General features: G+C 35.2%; 4 protein-coding genes across 8 annotated transcripts; 2 read left to right on the top strand and 2 right to left on the bottom strand.

The window, feature by feature from the left end:
- The first annotated feature begins 238 nt into the window (after positions 1 to 238).
- LOC111481000 (ribonuclease P protein subunit p25-like protein) lies at positions 239 to 3,552 on the top strand. Of its 5 annotated transcripts, XM_023126260.1 has the most exons (10): positions 239 to 397; positions 661 to 783; positions 1,531 to 1,611; positions 1,699 to 1,787; positions 1,947 to 2,021; positions 2,367 to 2,428; positions 2,515 to 2,592; positions 2,802 to 3,002; positions 3,201 to 3,294; positions 3,425 to 3,552. In XM_023126260.1, the coding sequence occupies exons 2-9, from the start codon at positions 661 to 663 to the stop codon at positions 3,281 to 3,283; spliced, it is 792 nt and encodes a 263-aa protein (XP_022982028.1). In that variant the 5' UTR covers positions 239 to 397; the 3' UTR covers positions 3,284 to 3,294; positions 3,425 to 3,552. The 5 variants fall into 5 exon arrangements, with proteins under 5 accessions (XP_022982028.1, XP_022982024.1, XP_022982025.1 ...); XM_023126256.1 differs by having other exon boundaries at positions 3,201 to 3,552; XM_023126257.1 differs by having other exon boundaries at positions 291 to 397; positions 602 to 783; positions 3,201 to 3,552.
- Positions 3,553 to 4,706: 1,154 nt separating this feature from the next.
- On the bottom strand, positions 4,707 to 14,836 carry LOC111481304 (probable cinnamyl alcohol dehydrogenase 6). The gene is made up of 7 exons (XM_023126733.1): positions 14,802 to 14,836; positions 6,628 to 6,746; positions 6,414 to 6,527; positions 5,761 to 5,988; positions 5,381 to 5,669; positions 5,115 to 5,268; positions 4,707 to 5,010 (listed from the first exon to the last, which is right to left on the bottom strand). The coding sequence occupies exons 2-7, from the start codon at positions 6,720 to 6,722 to the stop codon at positions 4,808 to 4,810; spliced, it is 1,083 nt and encodes a 360-aa protein (XP_022982501.1). The 5' UTR covers positions 6,723 to 6,746; positions 14,802 to 14,836; the 3' UTR covers positions 4,707 to 4,807.
- LOC111481303 (la-related protein 1B-like) lies at positions 9,214 to 13,762 on the top strand. The gene is made up of 6 exons (XM_023126732.1): positions 9,214 to 9,739; positions 9,826 to 10,378; positions 10,464 to 10,599; positions 10,694 to 10,784; positions 12,831 to 12,902; positions 13,153 to 13,762. Exons 1-6 carry the CDS (start codon positions 9,431 to 9,433, stop codon positions 13,435 to 13,437), a joined length of 1,446 nt encoding a protein of 481 aa, XP_022982500.1. The 5' UTR covers positions 9,214 to 9,430; the 3' UTR covers positions 13,438 to 13,762.
- LOC111481302 (protein FREE1-like) lies at positions 14,640 to 19,341 on the bottom strand. The gene is made up of 10 exons (XM_023126731.1): positions 18,246 to 19,341; positions 17,168 to 17,254; positions 16,935 to 17,066; positions 16,255 to 16,386; positions 16,096 to 16,161; positions 15,897 to 16,007; positions 15,646 to 15,738; positions 15,523 to 15,553; positions 15,281 to 15,363; positions 14,640 to 15,026 (listed from the first exon to the last, which is right to left on the bottom strand). The coding sequence occupies exons 1-10, from the start codon at positions 19,209 to 19,211 to the stop codon at positions 14,949 to 14,951; spliced, it is 1,779 nt and encodes a 592-aa protein (XP_022982499.1). The 5' UTR covers positions 19,212 to 19,341; the 3' UTR covers positions 14,640 to 14,948.
- Positions 19,342 to 19,607: the final 266 nt, after the last annotated feature.

The raw sequence follows: 19,607 nt of genomic DNA, 5'->3' as shown, positions 1-19,607 counted from the left end.
TTTGAATAAATTAATTGATTAAAACATTATTTTAATTTAAAATAGGGTGAACTCAAAAATTCAAAATTCAAAAGTTTATTATAAATTTTAATTATTATTTCAATTGTCATTATGGTAACTCAATTAATATAAATTATGAACTTGACGAAAGACGAGGTTTGAAATTTATTATATATTTAAATAAATATTTTGGAAAATAAAAAGGAATATTAGAAGAGAAAATCAGCGAGAACTTGATAGGACCGGGTGAAGTAGTCGGTTAGGGTAGTTTTCGCAATAGTGCCGCTACTATATAAAGGGCGAAACACCAGTGCTGGCGATTTAGGGCGTAACAGAAGAAACAAGCCGTAGAAGAGGGCTCTCGTTTGTGGAGCGGATAATCCTACTTTCAATCGCTGTAAGTCCTCAGATCGAACCTCATAGCTTCAAGTATGCTTCATTTTGCTTGTTTTTGGAGACGACTGTCATCGCACTCTGCACTCTCTCTTTCGTTTTCTGTATTTTACTTCTCTTTCTGGTTCGTAGCTTTTCATTCTATACTCTAGGATGTTTCGATGCTGTTCAATGTTCGTCTCTTTGTTTGTTTTGTGGGTTGGAGCAGTGGGAGATTACTGATTTTGTTTGCATCTGTAAAATCGGATAACTGTCTTGGCTGCGCAGATGGATCGGTACCACAGAGTTGAGAAGCCAAGGGCTGAGACTCCAATTGACGAGAATGAGATTCGGATTACAAGCCAGGGAAGGATGCGCAACTATATCACATATGCCATGACCCTACTTCAGGTTTCTCTCCATATGTTTGGCTTAATTGCTGGGGTTAATTGTCTGTCTAAATCTCTTAATACGTGCTTTGAGTTTTTTTTACTGTAAAATGTCGTCTTACCATGGAATTAACATATTGTGGGTTCTGCATATAATTCGTAGTGTTAATAATAATAAATTGTGTTGGCATCATCAACGAGCTGTTTTGGCACAAAGAAGTGTCATCTTATTTTCACTGTCTTATGTGCAAAATTATGAGTCTCTGTAGTATATGCCCTCCCCTTCTCTCATTGATTGGCGCTAGCTAGTGGAACAAATTGGAAAGTTCATTGTCACGAATCATGCGATATGGCTATTAGTTTTATCAAAATTCATAGTGCTTTCATTTTATGTATAGCTCTAGGAGTTGCTGACCTAAAATATCAAATTCTGTGTTTCTAATCAGTAGTGTTGTTGGTTATCTTTTGCACGATTCAATGGCAGTAGGTCTTTTAGGCATTTAGGTCATAAATCTTTAATTGCTGTTCTGTTTTTTTTAATGCTTGGGTAGACATAATAAAGGATAAATTGCAAATTTTTGTTGTATTTGTACTACGTGCAAGTCAATTTTATTTTCTGAAGAGAGAATGAGACTATGGCATACTCCTTGTTTTAAAGGAAATGCATGGTATTATGTGTATTATATTACATTTATTGATGATAAGAATTTTCATTAATTTGACATTTGACCCATTGCATATATCATACCCTTTTCCGTATATTTTGCAGGAAAAGGGTTCCAATGAAATTGTTTTCAAGGCTATGGGAAGGGCTATAAACAAGACTGTGACCATCGTGGAACTAATCAAGGTTTGCTGTAATAGTTTGAGTTGCTGATGCTGAACCACTTGATACTTTTGAGATTGGGCCTGATAGTGTTTCTGTTGATAAATGCAGAGGCGAATTGTAGGTCTTCATCAGAATACCTCAATTGGCTCCACAGACATCACTGATACATGGGAGCCCTTGGAGGAAGGCCTTCTTCCGTAAGATAATTTTAAACACTAGTCATGCGAAGATTATTCAAACTAGCCTCTTACTTTATAATACCATATTCATTATTTCAATGACATGAGTCTTTCAACATGTGGAAAATTTTCTTGCTTTGAGCTTTGTTTCATAGAGTTATTTGATTGTTGTTACAGATTGGAAACAACAAGGCATGTCTCGATGATTGTGATAACACTTTCAAAGAAAGAATTAAATACATCTTCTGTGGGGTGAGTCCTTACTTGCTATTAAGGTGTCTCATTTTAAATAAATTTGAGACTGTTGAACTTATATGAAGATATTCTCATTTTATTTATTATCTGAAAGTCTATGGCATTAAACATGAACAAGACCTTAAGTTCAATTTCTCTCACAGATTCATTTATTATAATTTGTCAGATATGCAGGGTTTTGCTTACGTAGGGTCTGTGGATTGAATGATTATTACTAATAATTTAAAAATTTTCTGAAGACTTTATTTAAGATTCTTCAGATTTGTTAGTCTTCTACATCTCATAATTGTTAAATGCTTTTCGACAAATAAACAATTTTCTCACACGTAACTATTACCTCAGGTACCAGCCTCCGCTTCCTGCTGAGCTGGTGAAAACATATGTGGAGTACGACTACGAGGGAGGTACTGACATGTCTTATCATATTATTATTTTTTATTATTGGATTATTGTATTGCATATTTGACACCGTTGTTTTTGTATACTGCAGAAGGTTCACCTCATGATCTGGGTCCAGGACGAGGTAGAGAACGGGGCCGTAATGGCAGAGGAAGAGCCCGGGGTAGAGGTGTGTAGCATTTGATTTCATTTCAGTCTTTCTTTAGCCCTTTGTCATGTTATTGTGTATGGAAGATAATGGGTTTTATGGTTAGTGACAGACTTGCAGTGCCAAATATAGGAATTGGAATTTTGTTATTCATTCAGTTTCTTGCATGAAGGAGAGTGAATATGCCCCCGTAACAGTTTGTTTTTATTGTTAAATTGTACTTGTTTTAGGACCCCCAGGCAATGGCTATGTGACAAATGAATATGATGATGGAGATTGGGACCGTAATAGGGGCGGAAATGTAAGAGGGAGGGGTCGAGGGAGGAGTGGTGGTAATTTCCGTGGCCGTGGAAGAGGAGGATACAACGGTCCTCAGTATGATTTACAGCAAGATGGAGGATACAACCAAGACTTACCAGCTCAAGGCCGTGGTATTTTCTTATTTCCTTCTTTCAGTATGGCTTATATTTAATTGATCTTTGATTGGGCTATTTAGCTGGGATATGCAGGTTTTGGTCAATACTTTTTGTATTGAATTAAAGCCGCGAAGGGTTTTAATTCAGCCTTATATTTCAACTATTGCCTTTCTTTTGAGCTTGTGTTCACTTTGGAATTGTTTACATTTTCAGGGCGTGGACGTGGAAGGGGGGGTTTTCGTGGAAGGGGCCGTGGTTTCAGGACTAGTGGAGGACCGATCCAAGCTGCCGCATGAAGTGGTTAAAGGTTAAAATCTTAATTATATGCAATATTATCATTAGGATCCTCTCTTCCTTTAGTTGCTAGTTGCAAGGGACGACCATATTAACAGAGTAGGGATTTGACTTCTTTTATTTTTGCCCTTTGGAGGTGGTAGTTAGATGGAAGAAGTGTTTGAAAGAGCCGCCATGTGAGGGTGGCGACTCGTTTTCTTGTAGACTTAGGTGAGCGGCTGCTTTGACGTTTGTATTTTAGTATTTTTTAAAAAAGAAACTCTTGGCCACATTTTGAGTTCTCTATTACAGTTTCTTTTTTCACCTCTGGTTCCCTCTGATAATATTCTAACCGTTCGCTGTTTTTCAATGCATTTCGAAGTCTACTCTGTTTTTTTAATAGAAGAAATGTTAGGACCACTGGTGGACCAGTGCATTTTGTTTGGCCTATTATCGTGATATTGATTAGAATGGATTGCAAAAGTGTGTTGATAATATTCGAAAGTCGAATGCTCCACCTAAACCTAACCCTTCTATTTAATAAATATTATGATAATATGAGGTGTCACAATAACTCTCTTATGGCAACCGCTGGATATACATAAAAAAAAAAATAATAATAATAAAAAGAAGAAATTGTATGATTTTTAATGATTACGGGATGCAAGTCTAAACTTTTCGTGACGTTGTAAGAAAAGTAATTAGACAAGAAAACAAGCTTACAATAAATGACCATCTTAATTATTGTAGTGCAACAATATATTAAAACACCATCATTATTTAAAACACAAAGCTCACAACATTTTATCTCACTTTCAGTTTGGCTAATAATAAATTTTCAAACCTAACACACTTTTTTATTTTGATTTTGAGATTTGAATTTAGTTTTTTATTTGATTCTTCATATTTTTCTTCAATTTTGAAATTGATTTTTTAAATATGAAATTGGTTTCTATTTAATTTGATTTTAAAAAAATGCACATAATTAAAGTCTAGTTTGCTTATATTAATTATCACGCTATTATTCAACTAAATCAATTAAAGATTAGTGTGTTTAATTTTATACCTTGCGAATTCGAATTCAAATTTCAAATACACGGTAGAGTATAAACCCACTTTCCTCATCCTCATAAATACAGATGGAGATTCATAACTAAAAAAAAAAGTATGAATAGTCATTTTCTAAATGTTTTTTTCTTTCTAAAAATACTGTAACATTAAAATCGTCTAACCCCATCACCATTATATTATCTTATTATATTATTTAAGATGTTTTAAGTTGAACTACCAAACATTCTCAAATGGAAGAACCAGAACCAATCGCCAAACAACTTTTCCCCTCCTACCAATTCCGAACTTATACAATCTTGACAAATCTTGACAAAATAAAATAAATTTATTCATTAAAAGTGGAATAATTTAAACATTCAAAAACCACATAATATATGTATAGATAAGAAGCAGTTGGATCCACCATTCCCAACTATCAATTATATAATCGTGCAATAAGCGGTCATAAACTTACATTATTCAATAAGTTGTGTATATTACAACTTAGTATTATTTTGGGCAATGTCAATGACGAATCGATATCGAACATCGTTCTTAGTGAGACGTTCCATAGCATGGTTGATGTCGTCGGGCTTTACCACCTCAATATCACTAGTGATGTTGTACTTCCCACACAAATCCATCATTTCCTGAGTTTCTTGTATTCCACCTATAATGCTTCCTTTCACAGTCCTTTTTCCTATCAAGTTCAAAGTTCAAGGAATATTTAGTAGACGTAATCAACAAGTTGTATGAATATTTTTGAGCTAAAATTTGTGTTGTGCGTTTAGGGGTTTGGAATACCAAAGATTAAAGGGAAGGAGGGCAGTTGAATGGGCTTGTCTGGGGCCCCCACAATGGACAATGTCCCATTCACTTTTAGCAGTTCCAAGATTGGTCCAATACAATGCTCTGCCGACACAGTGTCCAATACAAAATCCAACGTCCTCCTGTGCCTCTGCAACCCAACAAAAGAGTAAATAAGCCTACGGTTGTTCTTACCACATTTGAATTCACTTTTGATAATTATTTGATGGGGAATTTTTTTTTTTCTGCATATTGTAAGTCACCTGCATTTGTTGAGGATCTTTACTGACTATGAACTCGTCGGCGCCAAGGCGTTCTTTAGCTTCTTTCTCCTTGGAAGCGGAGGTGCTGATGACAGTCACATGGTGGCCAAACGCCTTCCCAAATTTGACAGCTATGTGGCCAAGCCCACCAAGACCCACCACTCCCACCTTCTTCCTCGGTGAGTGGATCAGATCCATGTCTTTCATGGGCGTGAACACTGTAATCCCAGCGCACAGCAACGGCGCCGCAGCGTCCATCGGCAGGCTCTCCGGGATGTGCACCACGTACCTATATACATGTTTTCCTTCTCATTCAGATATTTTCACAAACACCTCGCAGATTTTGGCCATATGTGAAAAAAAAAAAAAAAAAAACTCACCTCTGATCTGAAACAAACATTTTGGAGTATCCGCCATAAGTTATGCTCCCATCCCAGAAGATTCCATTGTATGTAAACTGCAATTTTTCACAGTAATTCTCTTGTGAATCTTGGCAGAACTCACAGCTCAAACACGAAGCGGCTATACATCCCACTCCTACTCTATCCCCTATTTTGAACTTCTTCACGTTGCTTCCCACCTTCGAAATCACACCTGTCATTTCGTGCCTGAAGAATAAGAACAGAGAGATCAGAATTTAAGTTAGTTTCATTTCTTTAAGATTTTGAATTACCATTCAACTCAAAAGCTTGATGTATATGTTATGGTTAGTTTAAGATTTTAAAGTTGTTATCTAATGTTTCAAACATATATATAAAGCTTGTTGGATGAAGAAATGAAATTACTTATAATTAGATACATAATTTTAAATCTTAAACTAATGGCTTAGCATAAATTTAATGGATTGTTATATGATTGCAACTTCAAAGTAGCAGACAAGGTGTTTGAGCAAATGACAGATGAGAGGATATATTGATTCGGTGAATGTAATCGTTTTTAATTCATTTAATTCATTGCATGGATGCAATTTCAAAGAAGTAGACAAAGTGTATGAGAAAATGTCCGAGAAGAGAAACAGAGGCTGTTACAGTACCCGGGAACTACAGGATACATGGTGATGCCCCACTCGTTTTTGGCATAGTGAAGATCGGTATGGCATATTCCACAGTACAAAATATCTATCGTCACATCGTCTGGACCATTCTCCCTGCAGAAATCAGTGGCGGTTACCGTCATCCCTTCCGATCAGTTCGCCGGAAAAAACAAAAACCGAGATAAGAAAAAGGAGAAGGCTCTGTGTTACGCACCTGCGTTTGAAAGTGTACGGTGTGAGCTTGCCGGAAGAATCGTGAGCTGCCCAACCGGAGACCGTCTGTGTGTGATTCGGCGTCGTTTGCGCCATGACAGTGAACGAGAGAGAGAGAGAAAATTGTTATGTGGACGATGATGAAGAGTAAGGCGAAGAGCACAAGTTCCTTCATTTTATAGGCGTCCAATGAGATGAAGAACCGGTAAATTTGTTAGAAATTAAGTGTGAAACTTACCTTAATTTTAAATAAATAATGCTCTATTTTCTCTTTCTTGTCTCATTGTTTACTTACCATGACATTAAAATATCCATAAATATAAACACACAATATCCAAATTATAAAACACAAAAATATTTTGAATTAAATTAGAAGTTTACATCTTTAGTTTGAAATATTTTGTAAAAATAAATAAATAAATAAATATGTTTTCTAATAAGTGAATATTTTTATTATTAATATAATATCTAGTAAACTAATTTTAAAATTATAAAGAAGTGAAGGTATAGACGTGCATTAAAGAATATAATAATATGAACCTAAAAATGGTGGAGCTTCCTAATTTTTTTTGTTAGGTTGAAATATTTCTCAAATATTTGTGGTATCGATGTTGACTAAAGACTTACTTCACATGTCAAGGTCTGAGCAAATTTCAAGATATCCTTTTCTTTAATAAAATTCAAATATATATTACATTATATATATAATAAATGAACTAAAATACTCTCCTCCTCTAATTTTTATGAAATAATAATGGAAGCTGGAACCAAAATTTCTTTACGGGAATTAATTATGTCGAATTCAATAATATATATATATATATATATATTTGATCTTGTAATCTTTTTAAACTAATTCATTCTATAATTACAAGATTAGTAAATAAGACTATTGGGGGCATTTTAGTCATTTCATATCTAACAAAAATATCCCCAGTAAATTGCTGTGCATTTACCAGAAATTGAGAGGCAACGGATGCAAAGGTCAATTCACGTGTTCTTGACAAAATATGAATGGACCGGAATTTTCTAACAGATTTCGTTCGTTATTTCACTAAATATTAAAAAAAAAAAAAAACGACATTTTGAATGGTGTTTTGGTGTTTTTTAAAATATTATATATTCAAATTTTCTATAACTCAAAACTAATATTTGGATTTTAATAGTGGGCCTATGACCCGAACGAATCTTCTTAATTTTGAATGGTTTTCAACATCTGTCTTCGATTATTAATAAATAATAAATTGGTTTCATTCATTTCAAACATTCTACCAAACAAAACATTTAAATATTATATGTATTTTTATTTTTTAAGTGGATAACCCTTGAGAAATAGTGGCAATATCAATATTTACAACAAAATTTTTAATGAAAAAAATATATAAATTTATAAAACACATGCATTAAATTTTGTTACCCCATTCAAGATTTGTTTGAAGATTTACTTTTTATATTTTATATAAGTTATGATAATATAATACGATTAACTAATCACCTATTGTCTTGTCTAATTGGTTTCATCTACGATAATAGCTCCGAGTTAAGGTGGAATAGTCATTTGTTGGGTGCAGTCGTCCCATGTGAGCAAGAATTGATCTCACCAGTCAGCCAGTCTCTGTCGTCGTTGCAACCAGGAAGCAGACTTGAAATTGTGGAAAATATTATTAATTTCTTTAATATTTTGTAATATAATAGTCTTTAAAAAAAATAATTATAAAATATAAATTTGAGAATTATGTTATGAATGTTGAAGATTATGGTTAATGTTAAAATTTAGATAATATTTTAAAATTTGAAATATGATTTATTTATAATCTAAAATTTTAAATAATAATATTTTTAAATATATGATTAATGATTTAATTTATAAAATAATAAAAAATAACAAAAATAAAAAAAAATAAATTTAATTAAGTTAAAAAAAATAAAATAGGAAATAGGTACAAAAAGTATTTAAAATATAATTTGACCACATTTAAAATTTATGATAAATATCTAATTATATAAGTTAAAATATTTTTAGTATTATCTCATAAAATTATATATAATAAATTAATATTTTGGATCCACCAATAAATCGAATCTCGTACTTGAAAGTTTGTGAATCTAATAAATATGATTAAACTTTAAACAATTTAACCTGACTCAATCTTTTACGACTAGATTAATAAATTATAAAATATTTTGAAATTTTAAATTTAAATATAAATTATAACGTTAAAATATAGACACAATTTTTTCTTCACCTCATTGAAAATCATGTTATTAAAAAAACAATAAATAATTTTTTTATAATTATATATATATAGAGAGAGAAAAACTGTTATATCATAAAGTATTATTGATATGATAAAATATAATATAGAATTAAAAATTAAATAAATACAAATTTAAAATTTTATTTATGTAAAACAACATTGATATGTATATTGCTAATTTTTGTTGGGACAGGAATAGTTGTTACTCGAACATTGTAATAATATAATTAATTAAGAAAATGCAGAATATTTGTAATTGATGATAATACAATTAAATTTCAGTTAAAAAACTATTTTGTTATTTCGTTGGTTTTAACAAAAATCTGAAAATATAAATATAATAGGTTGAGCGAATTGGGAGACGGGAGAGCAGAGCCGACGCGTGATTTGATCGGGCTAGATCTATTCAAACCCTAATTTTATTGTTTTGTTTTTGTTGGGTTGAAATCATGTTTTTCGAATTGATTTTTCAATTGATCATCTGTTCAAGTTGTTCTTCTCATCAATCTCGGTTCGTTCCGATCTAGCGGTAGGTTTTGGATCGGAATGGCGACGGTTAATCACCGTTCGCCTAGTCCAACTAGTTTCAAGGGCGATAATACCTACGAGTTCCCGCCGAAGAATCATCTGTGTGCTTGGGCTGCAGTCGTCCGAGGCGAGCCGGAATTGATCTCTCAGTCTCCTTTATCTTCGTCATCATCTTTCTCTACAGTTTCTGCTCCAGAAACACCAGAAACCCCAGCTCCTGCTCCGACGTCTGATTTCTTTGCATCTTCTGAAGAGGGTGGTCCTGTAATGGGGGCAGACTCTTGGCCCGATCTTGCAGAGTCCGCGAAGGCTTCTCCTAAATTAGCAGTTGATTCTCCTTCTAAGTCTGTTTTTAGAAGTATCAGTCCTCCCTTCTTGTGCATGATGTAGTTTATCTTGTGTTTTTTGAGCAGGGACCTACCATTGTACCCCCTCAGCGGCAAGCTACAAATAATGCCAAATCGGACCCCAGTCTGAAACATCCAGTTGTTGCTCGACAAAGATCCTCGAGGCGGTCTGGAGGTGGTGGCAGCTCAATGGGAGGGCCTGCACGAGGCTTTTATCGCCCTCCACCGCCACCGCCACCACCTTTTCCTGTGTTTCAAATTCCATGTAGTATGATGCCGGCAATTCCTGATCCTTCTCATGGAGAACCATTATTCAGGAGCAATAATCGGCATCCACGGGCTATTGCAGGCTTTGTTCCTCAGACAAATTTTGTTTCTGATTACCCAAACTTCTTTCCTAGGGGGAATTTAGCTCTCCATCCTCGTGGTAATGGTCACTACCAAAACAATCGTGGGGGAAAGCAGCGTGATCAAGATCGCGGAGTATATTCTAATGCTCGAGATGCTCACTTTCGGCAGCACAGGCCCCCTACTAGAGGCTTGATGCCCCCTACGCCACCTTACACTGCTCAGTTTCCCCAGCCTGTTTTACCTTATGGGAATCCGATGCATCCTCCTGGTGGGTGTTTTTCTAAGGACTAATGATGACAGTAGGTCTATAATTTTCCAATCTGAATGTTAATTTTCATCCTTGTTTTGATCAGAGTTTGTCTATGTCCCTACATGGCCCTTAGAGACTTACAGAGGAATGCCTTTCATGCTACCGCCTTCAGTGTACTATTCTGCTGTTGATCCCACTCTATCTGCATCACTAGTTAAGCAGATTGAATATTATTTCTGGTAATGTGGTTTCCCATGCGATCCATTTGGTTCTGTGTCTCATTTTTCATCATTAATGATTATAACTGTACATTCATGTCCACGCTGTTTGCAGTGACACGAATTTGATAATGGATGGATATCTAAGGTGCCGGATGGATGATCAAGGCTGGGTTCCAATTTCTCTGATAGCCAGTTTTTCTAGGGTAAGTTCTGATAATAATTCGCCAGTTCTTTATGAAAATAAAGAAAGTTAAATATATAGGTTTTAGAGCGGTCGTGAATTTTATTCATAAATAAATTGCTTATTGGGAAGTGCATGAATTTATTTTTATCATATAGCGTGTTCCATCTAATGTTAGTTTATTTCTAACTTTTTACTATATGAGAAACAAAAGAAAAGAGCTCCCTCAAGTGAGTCATATTTCAGACAATCTTCTTTTAGAACTATCCTTTGTCTTTTTCTCGGCAAAGTAGCACTATTCTTCATTTGATCCAATCCTTGAGGATAACTGTTAAAATCGTGATCGGGTTGAAGTCTTTTAGCCCCTCTTGTGAAGCAAGTTGGCTGTTCACCTCACATTCTTTACTCTCCATACTTAAAACCAAATTGCCTTTTAATCCAAATTTTTTATTAACTCAAGAGTTATCCACTCGACAAAAGGACCCTACTTTTCCTTCACATGATGATGGTTCCGATGCTAAATCCAATGTTAGTAGGAACATTGTGCAATCGATTACAAAACTTAACTAGGAGGACGTTGTTCTTGAAGATTCTTGTTTTGAAGCTTTTGGTTCATTATTTCGGAAAGGTGACTGATACTTTTCTTCAATATCTGCTAAATTCACTTTTTTTACTGAAACTTGTGGGTTTGAGATGCGTGAAATTCCCCACTGATTCAAGAAAGGAACTATATTCACTTAGCTCTCATCCTCAACAATTCTTGGTGTTGTAGATTAAAATGAAGACAATTTTTTTTAGTTGGTTACTTGAAGACAACTCGAACAAAATATATTTTGAAGACAACTCAAACAAACCATCCTTCCTTTAATTGGTTTAAAATACCACAGTTTTTTTAACCAGTTGATTACATAGTTTGGGTAGTTTGGGAATGAAAATCTCAAGATGGGTATGTTGCTAGTTGGACTAATCTTTTCGGAGTTTTGAGGCTTTTAGTTGGTTTAAAATACCAGTCTTTTTAACTAGTTGATTTCATAGTTTGAGTAGTTTGGGAATGAAAATCTTAAGATGGGTATGTTGCTAGTTGGACTATAATTTTACCGGAGTTTTGAGGCTTTTAGTTGTCTTAGTTCTTCTTGTATACTCGTACATAATTTCTCATATTTATATATTATTTTTTTCTAAATATTGAAGTCTATATTTGATTTATACTTGATGTCATATGTATTTGTATAGGTCAATATTAACATGTATCCATAATGTTTTCGTCGCACTCATGGCCTTTTTCTTTACCTGGAGCCAACATTTCCTTACTAGTTATGTCATTCAAACAGACTTATCAACAACAAGAGTATGTTAAAGGAAGACTACCTTTTTGCTAGAGAGGTGTTTTGTGTTAAAATTTGGTTTCTCGATCTTGTTTGTGCTCAAATGAGTGAAAACAAAGAGATTGTTGTACTAAAATTTTGTCATTGATCATCATGATGTCTTATCCTCCCTCTCAAATCTCTACCTTTGTTCATTTTTTTCTGGGTGGAGTGCGGACATTTGGTTGTGACCAAGGTTTTATTTGAGCAAATCTGTAGTGTTGGGTTGCATGGCCAATTTGTATATCCCTTGAAGCTGTTAATCACTTTATCTTTTTCCCTACAAATTTTTTATTTCTCTCCCATCTTCGTAGACATAATTTTCTTATATTTTAAGGGGAAAAAAGGTTTCATTACTACTTTTAATGTACTCTGCTAATTAAAGTGTTTTTCCTCGTCCAGTTGTGTATGTATGCTGGTTGTCACTTGTCTATGCATAAATGAGTTTCTATATGGGTAGTATGTGTTTTCTGCTTAAGTTAATTTTGAATGTTTATTTTAATAATACTGGTTTTGTTATGATAATTTTTTCCCCGACTAGTTTTCTTGCATCTTGTTCGACTAAAGCAATAGCTTGTAAATGACTTGTTATTGAAACCAGTGTTATTAAAATAAACATTTAAATGTTTGCTTTACTTTAAAATTACTACCTATGAATGAAAACACTACTGTGGTTGATTGTTGCATTACTTTTGCTTTTGCAGGTAAAGAATTTGACGACCAATATTCAATGGATAATAGAATCCTTGAGAACGTCGACTGTATTGGAAGTGCAGGTTTGTTTTCCAGATCGATTAAACCTATCCAATAATACCACCATCCAACGAATTCTTCGGTTCAGTTGTGAAGTACAATATTACTTGTCTGATGACTGACCCGAATGTGAAATCTATAGTAGTAATCCCATCTTTTGTGAAATTACTGGTTTGTGGGTATAGATATATACCTTTATAGGAAGCAGGAGAGGAGCTGAGTTTCGCTCAAGTTGTCCTGCTGGCCTAATTCTTCTGCCTGATGTTGTTGCAGGATAATAGGATCAGAAAGCGAAATGAGTGGAAGAAATGGATAATAAATTCCAATCAGCTTAGAACTGATTTGACCTCTTCTACTCCAAGTGGATCAGATCATGATAGTCTGGCAACTTCTTTTCAAGGAGTCAGATTGGATGAAGGTATAAACCAAAGTACGCCAAGCGACACCGATCCTCGTAATACCAAGAGTACTACCAAGATACAATCTTCTTCTGAGTCAGCTGATTCTTCACAACTTACTAATGGGGAGGTGAATCAGGATGTTCAGACTGATATCTGATTAATTTTTTCTCCCGGAGGTTTTAGCACTTGCTTATTAGGATCATATACGTCTACTTACATGGTTTTGGCAGTTTAAAAGAGGCTAGTTTTTGGGGGTACGAAGAGTATTTATTTATTATTCCAAATATAAGAAAAGAAGTATAGGTTGGAAGCTCTAATCTTTGAGGTTATCATTTAGTTTTCTGGTGCTTTCTGAGTGACATTAGTGACTCTAGTACATAACATTCATTGAACTAGTTCCTGAATCATCAGTGACCATTTTTTGGAGGGAATGTCCCTTGAATTTTAATGCTTGCAAATTTTGGTTGATTTTGCTTACGATATCTGCGATGTGTTCTTCTCTAGCTTGTATTGTAGAATCAAACCTTTTTTGTTATGTTTGTTCTCCTGTGTTGTTTTGTATTTGTTTGATTATATTCATGGTCAGAATAATTGAATTGTTTTACATGATGGATTTTTTTAGGCTTATCATTAGGATGTGTATTCTCTGATTGTGACAGATGACCTTTGTCTGATATATGATATTTGAAATCAGTGTTTTATTTCATGAAAGTTTTTATTCTTAATCCAAACAAGATTAAGAACCTAATGAAAAATTGACACTTCGATGTAGTCTTTTCATTCAAGGTTGATTGCTTTAACGTACAGTTTGATCACTTCTAAGAGCTTTTCAATCTCATTGACTATTGAGAGAGTTTCACCTCAAAAATTTTATGCAATAGTTGTGTCGTCTCGTTTTTTCTGAATTTTACTCTAACAAATGCATTGTAGTTATTGAGTAATCTAGAGTGATCGTGTTCATATTGAGTAATCGTTTTTTTTGAATTTTGCTCTAACAAACGCATTGTAGTTATTGAGTAATCTAGAGTGATCGTGTTCATATTGAGTCATCTAGAGCGATCTCTAATTGAGTAGTCTAGGGTGATCATGTTCATATTGGTTCTGATCTAGTGGCTCTTTTAACTTTTCAAGAATAAGCTCTCAAATTCAGTGAAAAAACTAACCAACCAGTTCGATTAAGTTTGCAAATTCTACATGCCACTTGCAGTATTCAATGACCTCGTGGTTATCGTTCATCATAATCCCTAATTATCTATTAAATATTAAAATATCCTTGAATAATATGAAGCATTGAACCAATCAAGTTAATTATAGACATCTTTTAGATGCGAAATCAAAGGCTCATTGTACATTCTAGAGTGAAGCGGGAAAGTGGGATTTCATATCATCATAGCAAACCATAATTTCTTTGTACATCAAATAGAACAGTGTTCCAAGAGGACTACTAGACAAACAACTCCATTTACAAAACAATCAATACGGAATCACAACTGACATCAAGTTATTAAAGCTCAAGGCCTTGAGAGAGAGAGAGAGAGTCAGCGATGAACATGTTGAAGTGAAAAAAAAAAAAAAAAACCTCAATTATTTGGAGGTGTAAACAGAGAAAATATCATGATGAACAACAAGTCATTCCATGAAGCCACATTCCTAAAAAAAACGCTGGAGTCAGTGAGCGCTCACAAGGAACGGATGCTGGCAAACCCCACACTCGATCGTCTCAGAACCCGAGCTTGGAACCTGGACCTGCAATATTCATATATTACATACATCAACCCAAAAATTTAACTCCTCTCAAGTTCCGGTGTGTTGTCATTATTATACTTCATAAGATGCTTCACATCAATAATTTCCTTACACAGATACATTTGTTTTTATAAGACGCCTTAAAGGAATGTCTTGGCAATCAGAATGTCCAAGACAATTAAATTACTTAATTGGTAATCATAAACAAAAAAAGAAAAAAAAAAATGATGATGATGATGATCCAAGGATCAAACCTGTAAATGAACAGTACAAGTAGGACATGCAACTTCCTTCATCCGTTTCCCAGATCCGTCAGATTTGGATGCTGTGGCATTCCCTGAAAGTGACAGAAACATCAATATGCTACTATCCTAAATAAGAATATGAATATTCCACAATAACGACCCTAAAATTTGAAGCGCTCGCATCCAAAGTGGATGGAGGTTGCAAAACCAGATGCTTCAATCGGTGTATTAATAGAGGAACAAGAAATTACCTGATGACCAACCGTTTCTCTCCATTTCATCCTACAATATCAGAAAAAATAAAATTAAAATTAGACTGAATCTCTCACAAGCCTTGAGCACGATATGCAGAGAGGCAAGTTACAGAACATTACCTTAAGTTTTTTGGCAAGATCCTCATGACTATGCAATCCTGCAGGCTTACTAGCCAGTTCCTTGGCATTAGTGAGCCTATGAGTCACTTCTGCCTGCAGACATAGAAGAAAAGACATGTTAATTGATCGCAGGTTAATGCAATACATAAACACAGCATTGGAGACACGTTCCATACCACAGCATCTACCCTAAGATTAAAAAAAAAAAAGGAATAATAATGTCAAATAAATCGAAGTTATACATAACATACCATGCATCTGTCACAGACACGAACTGGAGGAGAATTCTCTTCAGCCGTCAGAGCTGTTCTACCTTGCGTGCATTTATCGCAGAAAATGTCTCCACAATTTCTGCAGTGATGCTGAGAAAAAGGTTGAAACAATGAGATTCGTAAAAAAAGAAAAAAATCTTATGAACCGCGTTCCATTATTTATAGAAAACAAATTTACCCTTCGTACAAAAGCCCCAAAGTCTGTTCCACAGGCTGTACATTTTGTGACTGCTTCATCAGGTACCTAAAACGGAAAAAGAAAAATTGCAAATGCATAAATCCCCGGACAATCTTGCAATCAACAAGCTGACAATTAATGATAACTTCGTCAAGATACCCAATGGTCTTTCTCCTCGTTGCCTGGCTTCATCAGAGTCACCCAATCAACCAACCCTTTCTTCTTCTCTGCAGACTGCTCAGGCGCCTTAAAAGATTCAGAAGGCCTACTTCTTCCACCCATTTCCTTGAACTGTGATTTTGAAAGAAAGAACAAACCAATAAAAGAATCATATTAAGTTAACTACCAACATAAAAAATAACTGGGGAAGAACGTACAGAAAAGAGTTCCCAATCTCCATAAAAAAGTGTCAACATTATCATGCATGGAGTATCTAAGATAGGTACTGATCAGTGTGTATCGATGGAATGTGTACACTTACGGGCATTAAACATAAACTAATTTGTGTCCTGAAATTTGTGTAGAATGAAAGGACCTTAAACATAAACTAGAACACTCATCGACCACAACATAATAAGTAATAACTACTCGCAACTAGATTTATACAACAGAGGGGTATGACAAAGTCGGTTCTTTACTGTGCAATAATGTCTTGAAATCACAAATGGCATAGTTAGCAGGGGTAGGAATTCTAAAGACAATGCTTCTAATGTAAATGATCAAGTGTTTATTTTGAAATAACAAGGGGGTTAAAAAACACAAATGAAGGAAAACAATAAATAAACTTCAAATCATTTTCTGCACTTAAAAACCAGAGGGAAATGGGAAAGGATTATTGCCTGTACAGTTGCAGCAGTCACCGTGTCCAGAAGTGTGTTGGTAGTGTACTTGTTTGACTGCAATCTAATACGCCGTGGCTCAATATCCACAGAGCTCTTCGACCAGAAAACCAGGGTAGATGAATCATATACCTTGAAAAATATATATAAAAAATCCATATGGTAAGTCCATGGCTGATAAATCCAAGGGAACAACAACAACAAAAAAATAAGAATCCATTATCCCAACTTACTTCACATCTAGTGATGGTCTCAAGAGGATATATCCTTAATGTACGACTAGAATTTGGATCAAGCATACGAATACCATCCAGACCAACCTGGAAATGATTACAAAAAAGAGTAAATAACCGAGGCCAACTTTGTGCTCAAACAACTTATAACAATTACATTAGTCGAAGCAAAGAAAACATATACAGATAAAAAAATAATAATAATGAGAAGGTAAAACAATGACTAAAAAACTCCAACGGGTAAGCATAAAAAACCAAGTGAACAGGATTTAGATTAGAGTTACAATAATTGAATAAAAACACAGTTGAAATAAATTAGTTCACAATTCAAGTTCTACTCAAACCTCGTTTCTAAAGGGAACATAACAAAAAAAAAAAAAAAAAAAAAAAAAAAAAAAAAAAAAAAAAAAAAAAAAAAAAAAAAAAAAAAAAAAAAAAAAAAAAAAATGCAGAAGGTAAAATAGTGGTTAAAAACTCCAACGCACAGGCATAAGGATCATACTAAGAATAATTGAACAAATACAAAGGTCACCTTGAGCATATGAACAAGTATACAATTGTAAGTTCAACTCAAACTCAAAACTTGATTCAGTTCGGTAGCCATCAATGTTCACTTAAAGGTAAATTAACACATACTCAGACTTGGAGAAGCCTAAATCTTTGACTTCCAACATAACTTGGCACAAGTTAAATAATCTGCCTACTACTGTTATAATAGGACAAACACCAAAGCAAAATATTACATGCGTGAAAACCCTTCTAAGGAAATCTAAACTCACATGAAACCAAAAACTCAGCAGACGATTTTCATGGCTTTTAGCCTTCATGATTCGATTTTTACAACTATATTCCGCAGTTTGCCTGAAGATTTTTTTGTCCCTTGAGATGAGAAAGAACATACCAATATAGACAAGGCACAATTTTGACAACCAAATCCTATAGGGTTTGGCACTAACGTACGGTCGTATAGAACTAAAAACGAAAAAAAAAAAAAAAAAAAAAGGCAGCAATACGAGATAATTGGATAAAAATGATGAAATCTACGATAAAATGTCGTCCTGTGACTGCATTGACATACCTGACAAAGTACATCCATGGTGCTCTGACCTCCACTTTCAGCCAAGAGCTTCACTCGAAACTTCTGCACCCAATTTTTGACGTCTTCTTGAGCTTCCACCTTAGGGATCGCCCTAACTACTTTCAGTGAACTCGTCGGTGGGTCTTTCTTCGAAGGAATATTTATCGGCCTCCCATAATCATCAAAAGCAGGCCCTGTTGACCACGTCGAAGACTTAGGAGCTGTACCGCGAGCCCCGTAAGGCTCAACTTTGCCACCTTGGTAAGCATATACGCCTTCGCCAAAACCGTCATCGTAGCCAGAGTCGAAGCGCGATGCCGCATCCTCCGGCCGCTTACCGTACAAGTCCGGACCCAAATCAGACCGACTTCGACCATAACCTCCATATCTATCATCAGCGTATCCGCCTCCCTGATCAAATTTCACCGAACTTTCATATGGGTTTTCATACGCGGGCTGGGCCAAAGAGCCAAAAGGAGCCGAATAAACGGATGAGAAATGAGAATTAGGACTGGGGGTTGAATTAGAGCCCTGATTCGAGGGAATTGAGGACGGTGGAGGGGGAGCATAATTGGGAGCCGTTTGATGGTGATCGTACGTTGAATTATACGATTGCGGCTGAGAAGGAGATTGATAAGGCACATGAGACTCAAATGGAGGGAAAGCAGGTGGCTGCGAAGTGGGATTGAATATCTGGAGATTAGGATTCGATGACTGAGGGTTGTAAAGAGGCGCAGTCGGAGAGGCAGGGACGGGATCGGAATTCTGGGAGTAGGGGGGATAATTGGGGGCATAACCAGGGTAATCGGAACCGCCGTAATTGGTGGAGAAGGGCGGCGCCGAGGCGTAAGCGCTCTGGTTACGATCCGGGGGAGGGGAAACTGGATTAGGGCTTGGATTGAGGCTAAGGTTTTGAAGATTTGGGTATTGAAAATATGGAGGTGTACCGTAATCTCCGTTCTGCATCGCTGATCCCGATGAGAAATTGGGTGTTCCGACGTAGCTTCAATTGAGAGATTTGGATCCCGCGTTTCTCACCCTCCGGAGCTTTCTTTTCAACGTTAAAAAGAAGACGACTCACGGAACACAACAAGAGATTACGAATTTATTTATTTATTATTTTAATGAGTTTGTTATTTTGTTATTTTAAATCATTTTTCTCTTTTCGAGGAAGGATGGGAAAACATATGCATTTATAACCGAAGCCCACACGCCCCTTTCCCTTCGCCACGTCATGTGATCCTTGTTAGTAAATTAATGAATTTATAGGTCCTTCTAAATAAATAGTTCAAACTATAGTATAATCGAGCAATAGTTCAATTTTACAAATGATATTGTTTTAATGGGTTTTATGGTATCTGT

Source organism: Cucurbita maxima, unplaced genomic scaffold (assembly GCF_002738345.1).
Source record: "Cucurbita maxima cultivar Rimu unplaced genomic scaffold, Cmax_1.0 Cma_Scf00006, whole genome shotgun sequence".
Taxonomy (NCBI): Eukaryota; Viridiplantae; Streptophyta; class Magnoliopsida; order Cucurbitales; family Cucurbitaceae; genus Cucurbita; species Cucurbita maxima.
Note: the sequence above shows the minus strand (reverse complement) of the source record. Positions and strands in the feature narration are given on the sequence as shown.

What these genes read in the sequence shown, in the direction of transcription:
- LOC111481303 (XM_023126732.1), top strand. Translation starts at nt 9,431, where the DNA reads ATGGCGACGGTTAATCACCGTTCGCCTAGTCCAACTAGTTTCAAGGGC. An exon ending in AGGCTTCTCCTAAATTAGCA is followed by an intron (nt 9,740 to 9,825) that starts GTTGATTCTCCT and finishes TTTTTTGAGCAG; the next exon opens with GGACCTACCATTGTACCCCC. An exon ending in GAATCCGATGCATCCTCCTG is followed by an intron (nt 10,379 to 10,463) that starts GTGGGTGTTTTT and finishes TGTTTTGATCAG; the next exon opens with AGTTTGTCTATGTCCCTACA.
- LOC111481304 (XM_023126733.1), bottom strand. Translation starts at nt 6,722, where the DNA reads ATGGCGCAAACGACGCCGAATCACACACAGACGGTCTCCGGTTGGGCA. An exon ending in ATGTTTGTTTCAGATCAGAG is followed by an intron (nt 5,670 to 5,760) that starts GTGAGTTTTTTT and finishes ACATGTATATAG; the next exon opens with GTACGTGGTGCACATCCCGG. An exon ending in CTCCTTCCCTTTAATCTTTG is followed by an intron (nt 5,011 to 5,114) that starts GTATTCCAAACC and finishes TGAACTTGATAG; the next exon opens with GAAAAAGGACTGTGAAAGGA.
- LOC111481000 (XM_023126260.1), top strand. Translation starts at nt 661, where the DNA reads ATGGATCGGTACCACAGAGTTGAGAAGCCAAGGGCTGAGACTCCAATT. An exon ending in ATGCCATGACCCTACTTCAG is followed by an intron (nt 784 to 1,530) that starts GTTTCTCTCCAT and finishes TATATTTTGCAG; the next exon opens with GAAAAGGGTTCCAATGAAAT. An exon ending in TTGGAGGAAGGCCTTCTTCC is followed by an intron (nt 1,788 to 1,946) that starts GTAAGATAATTT and finishes TTGTTGTTACAG; the next exon opens with ATTGGAAACAACAAGGCATG.
- LOC111481302 (XM_023126731.1), bottom strand. Translation starts at nt 19,211, where the DNA reads ATGCAGAACGGAGATTACGGTACACCTCCATATTTTCAATACCCAAAT. An exon ending in CCATGGATGTACTTTGTCAG is followed by an intron (nt 17,255 to 18,245) that starts GTATGTCAATGC and finishes AATCATTTCCAG; the next exon opens with GTTGGTCTGGATGGTATTCG. An exon ending in CTTGTACTGTTCATTTACAG is followed by an intron (nt 15,027 to 15,280) that starts GTTTGATCCTTG and finishes TGAATATTGCAG; the next exon opens with GTCCAGGTTCCAAGCTCGGG.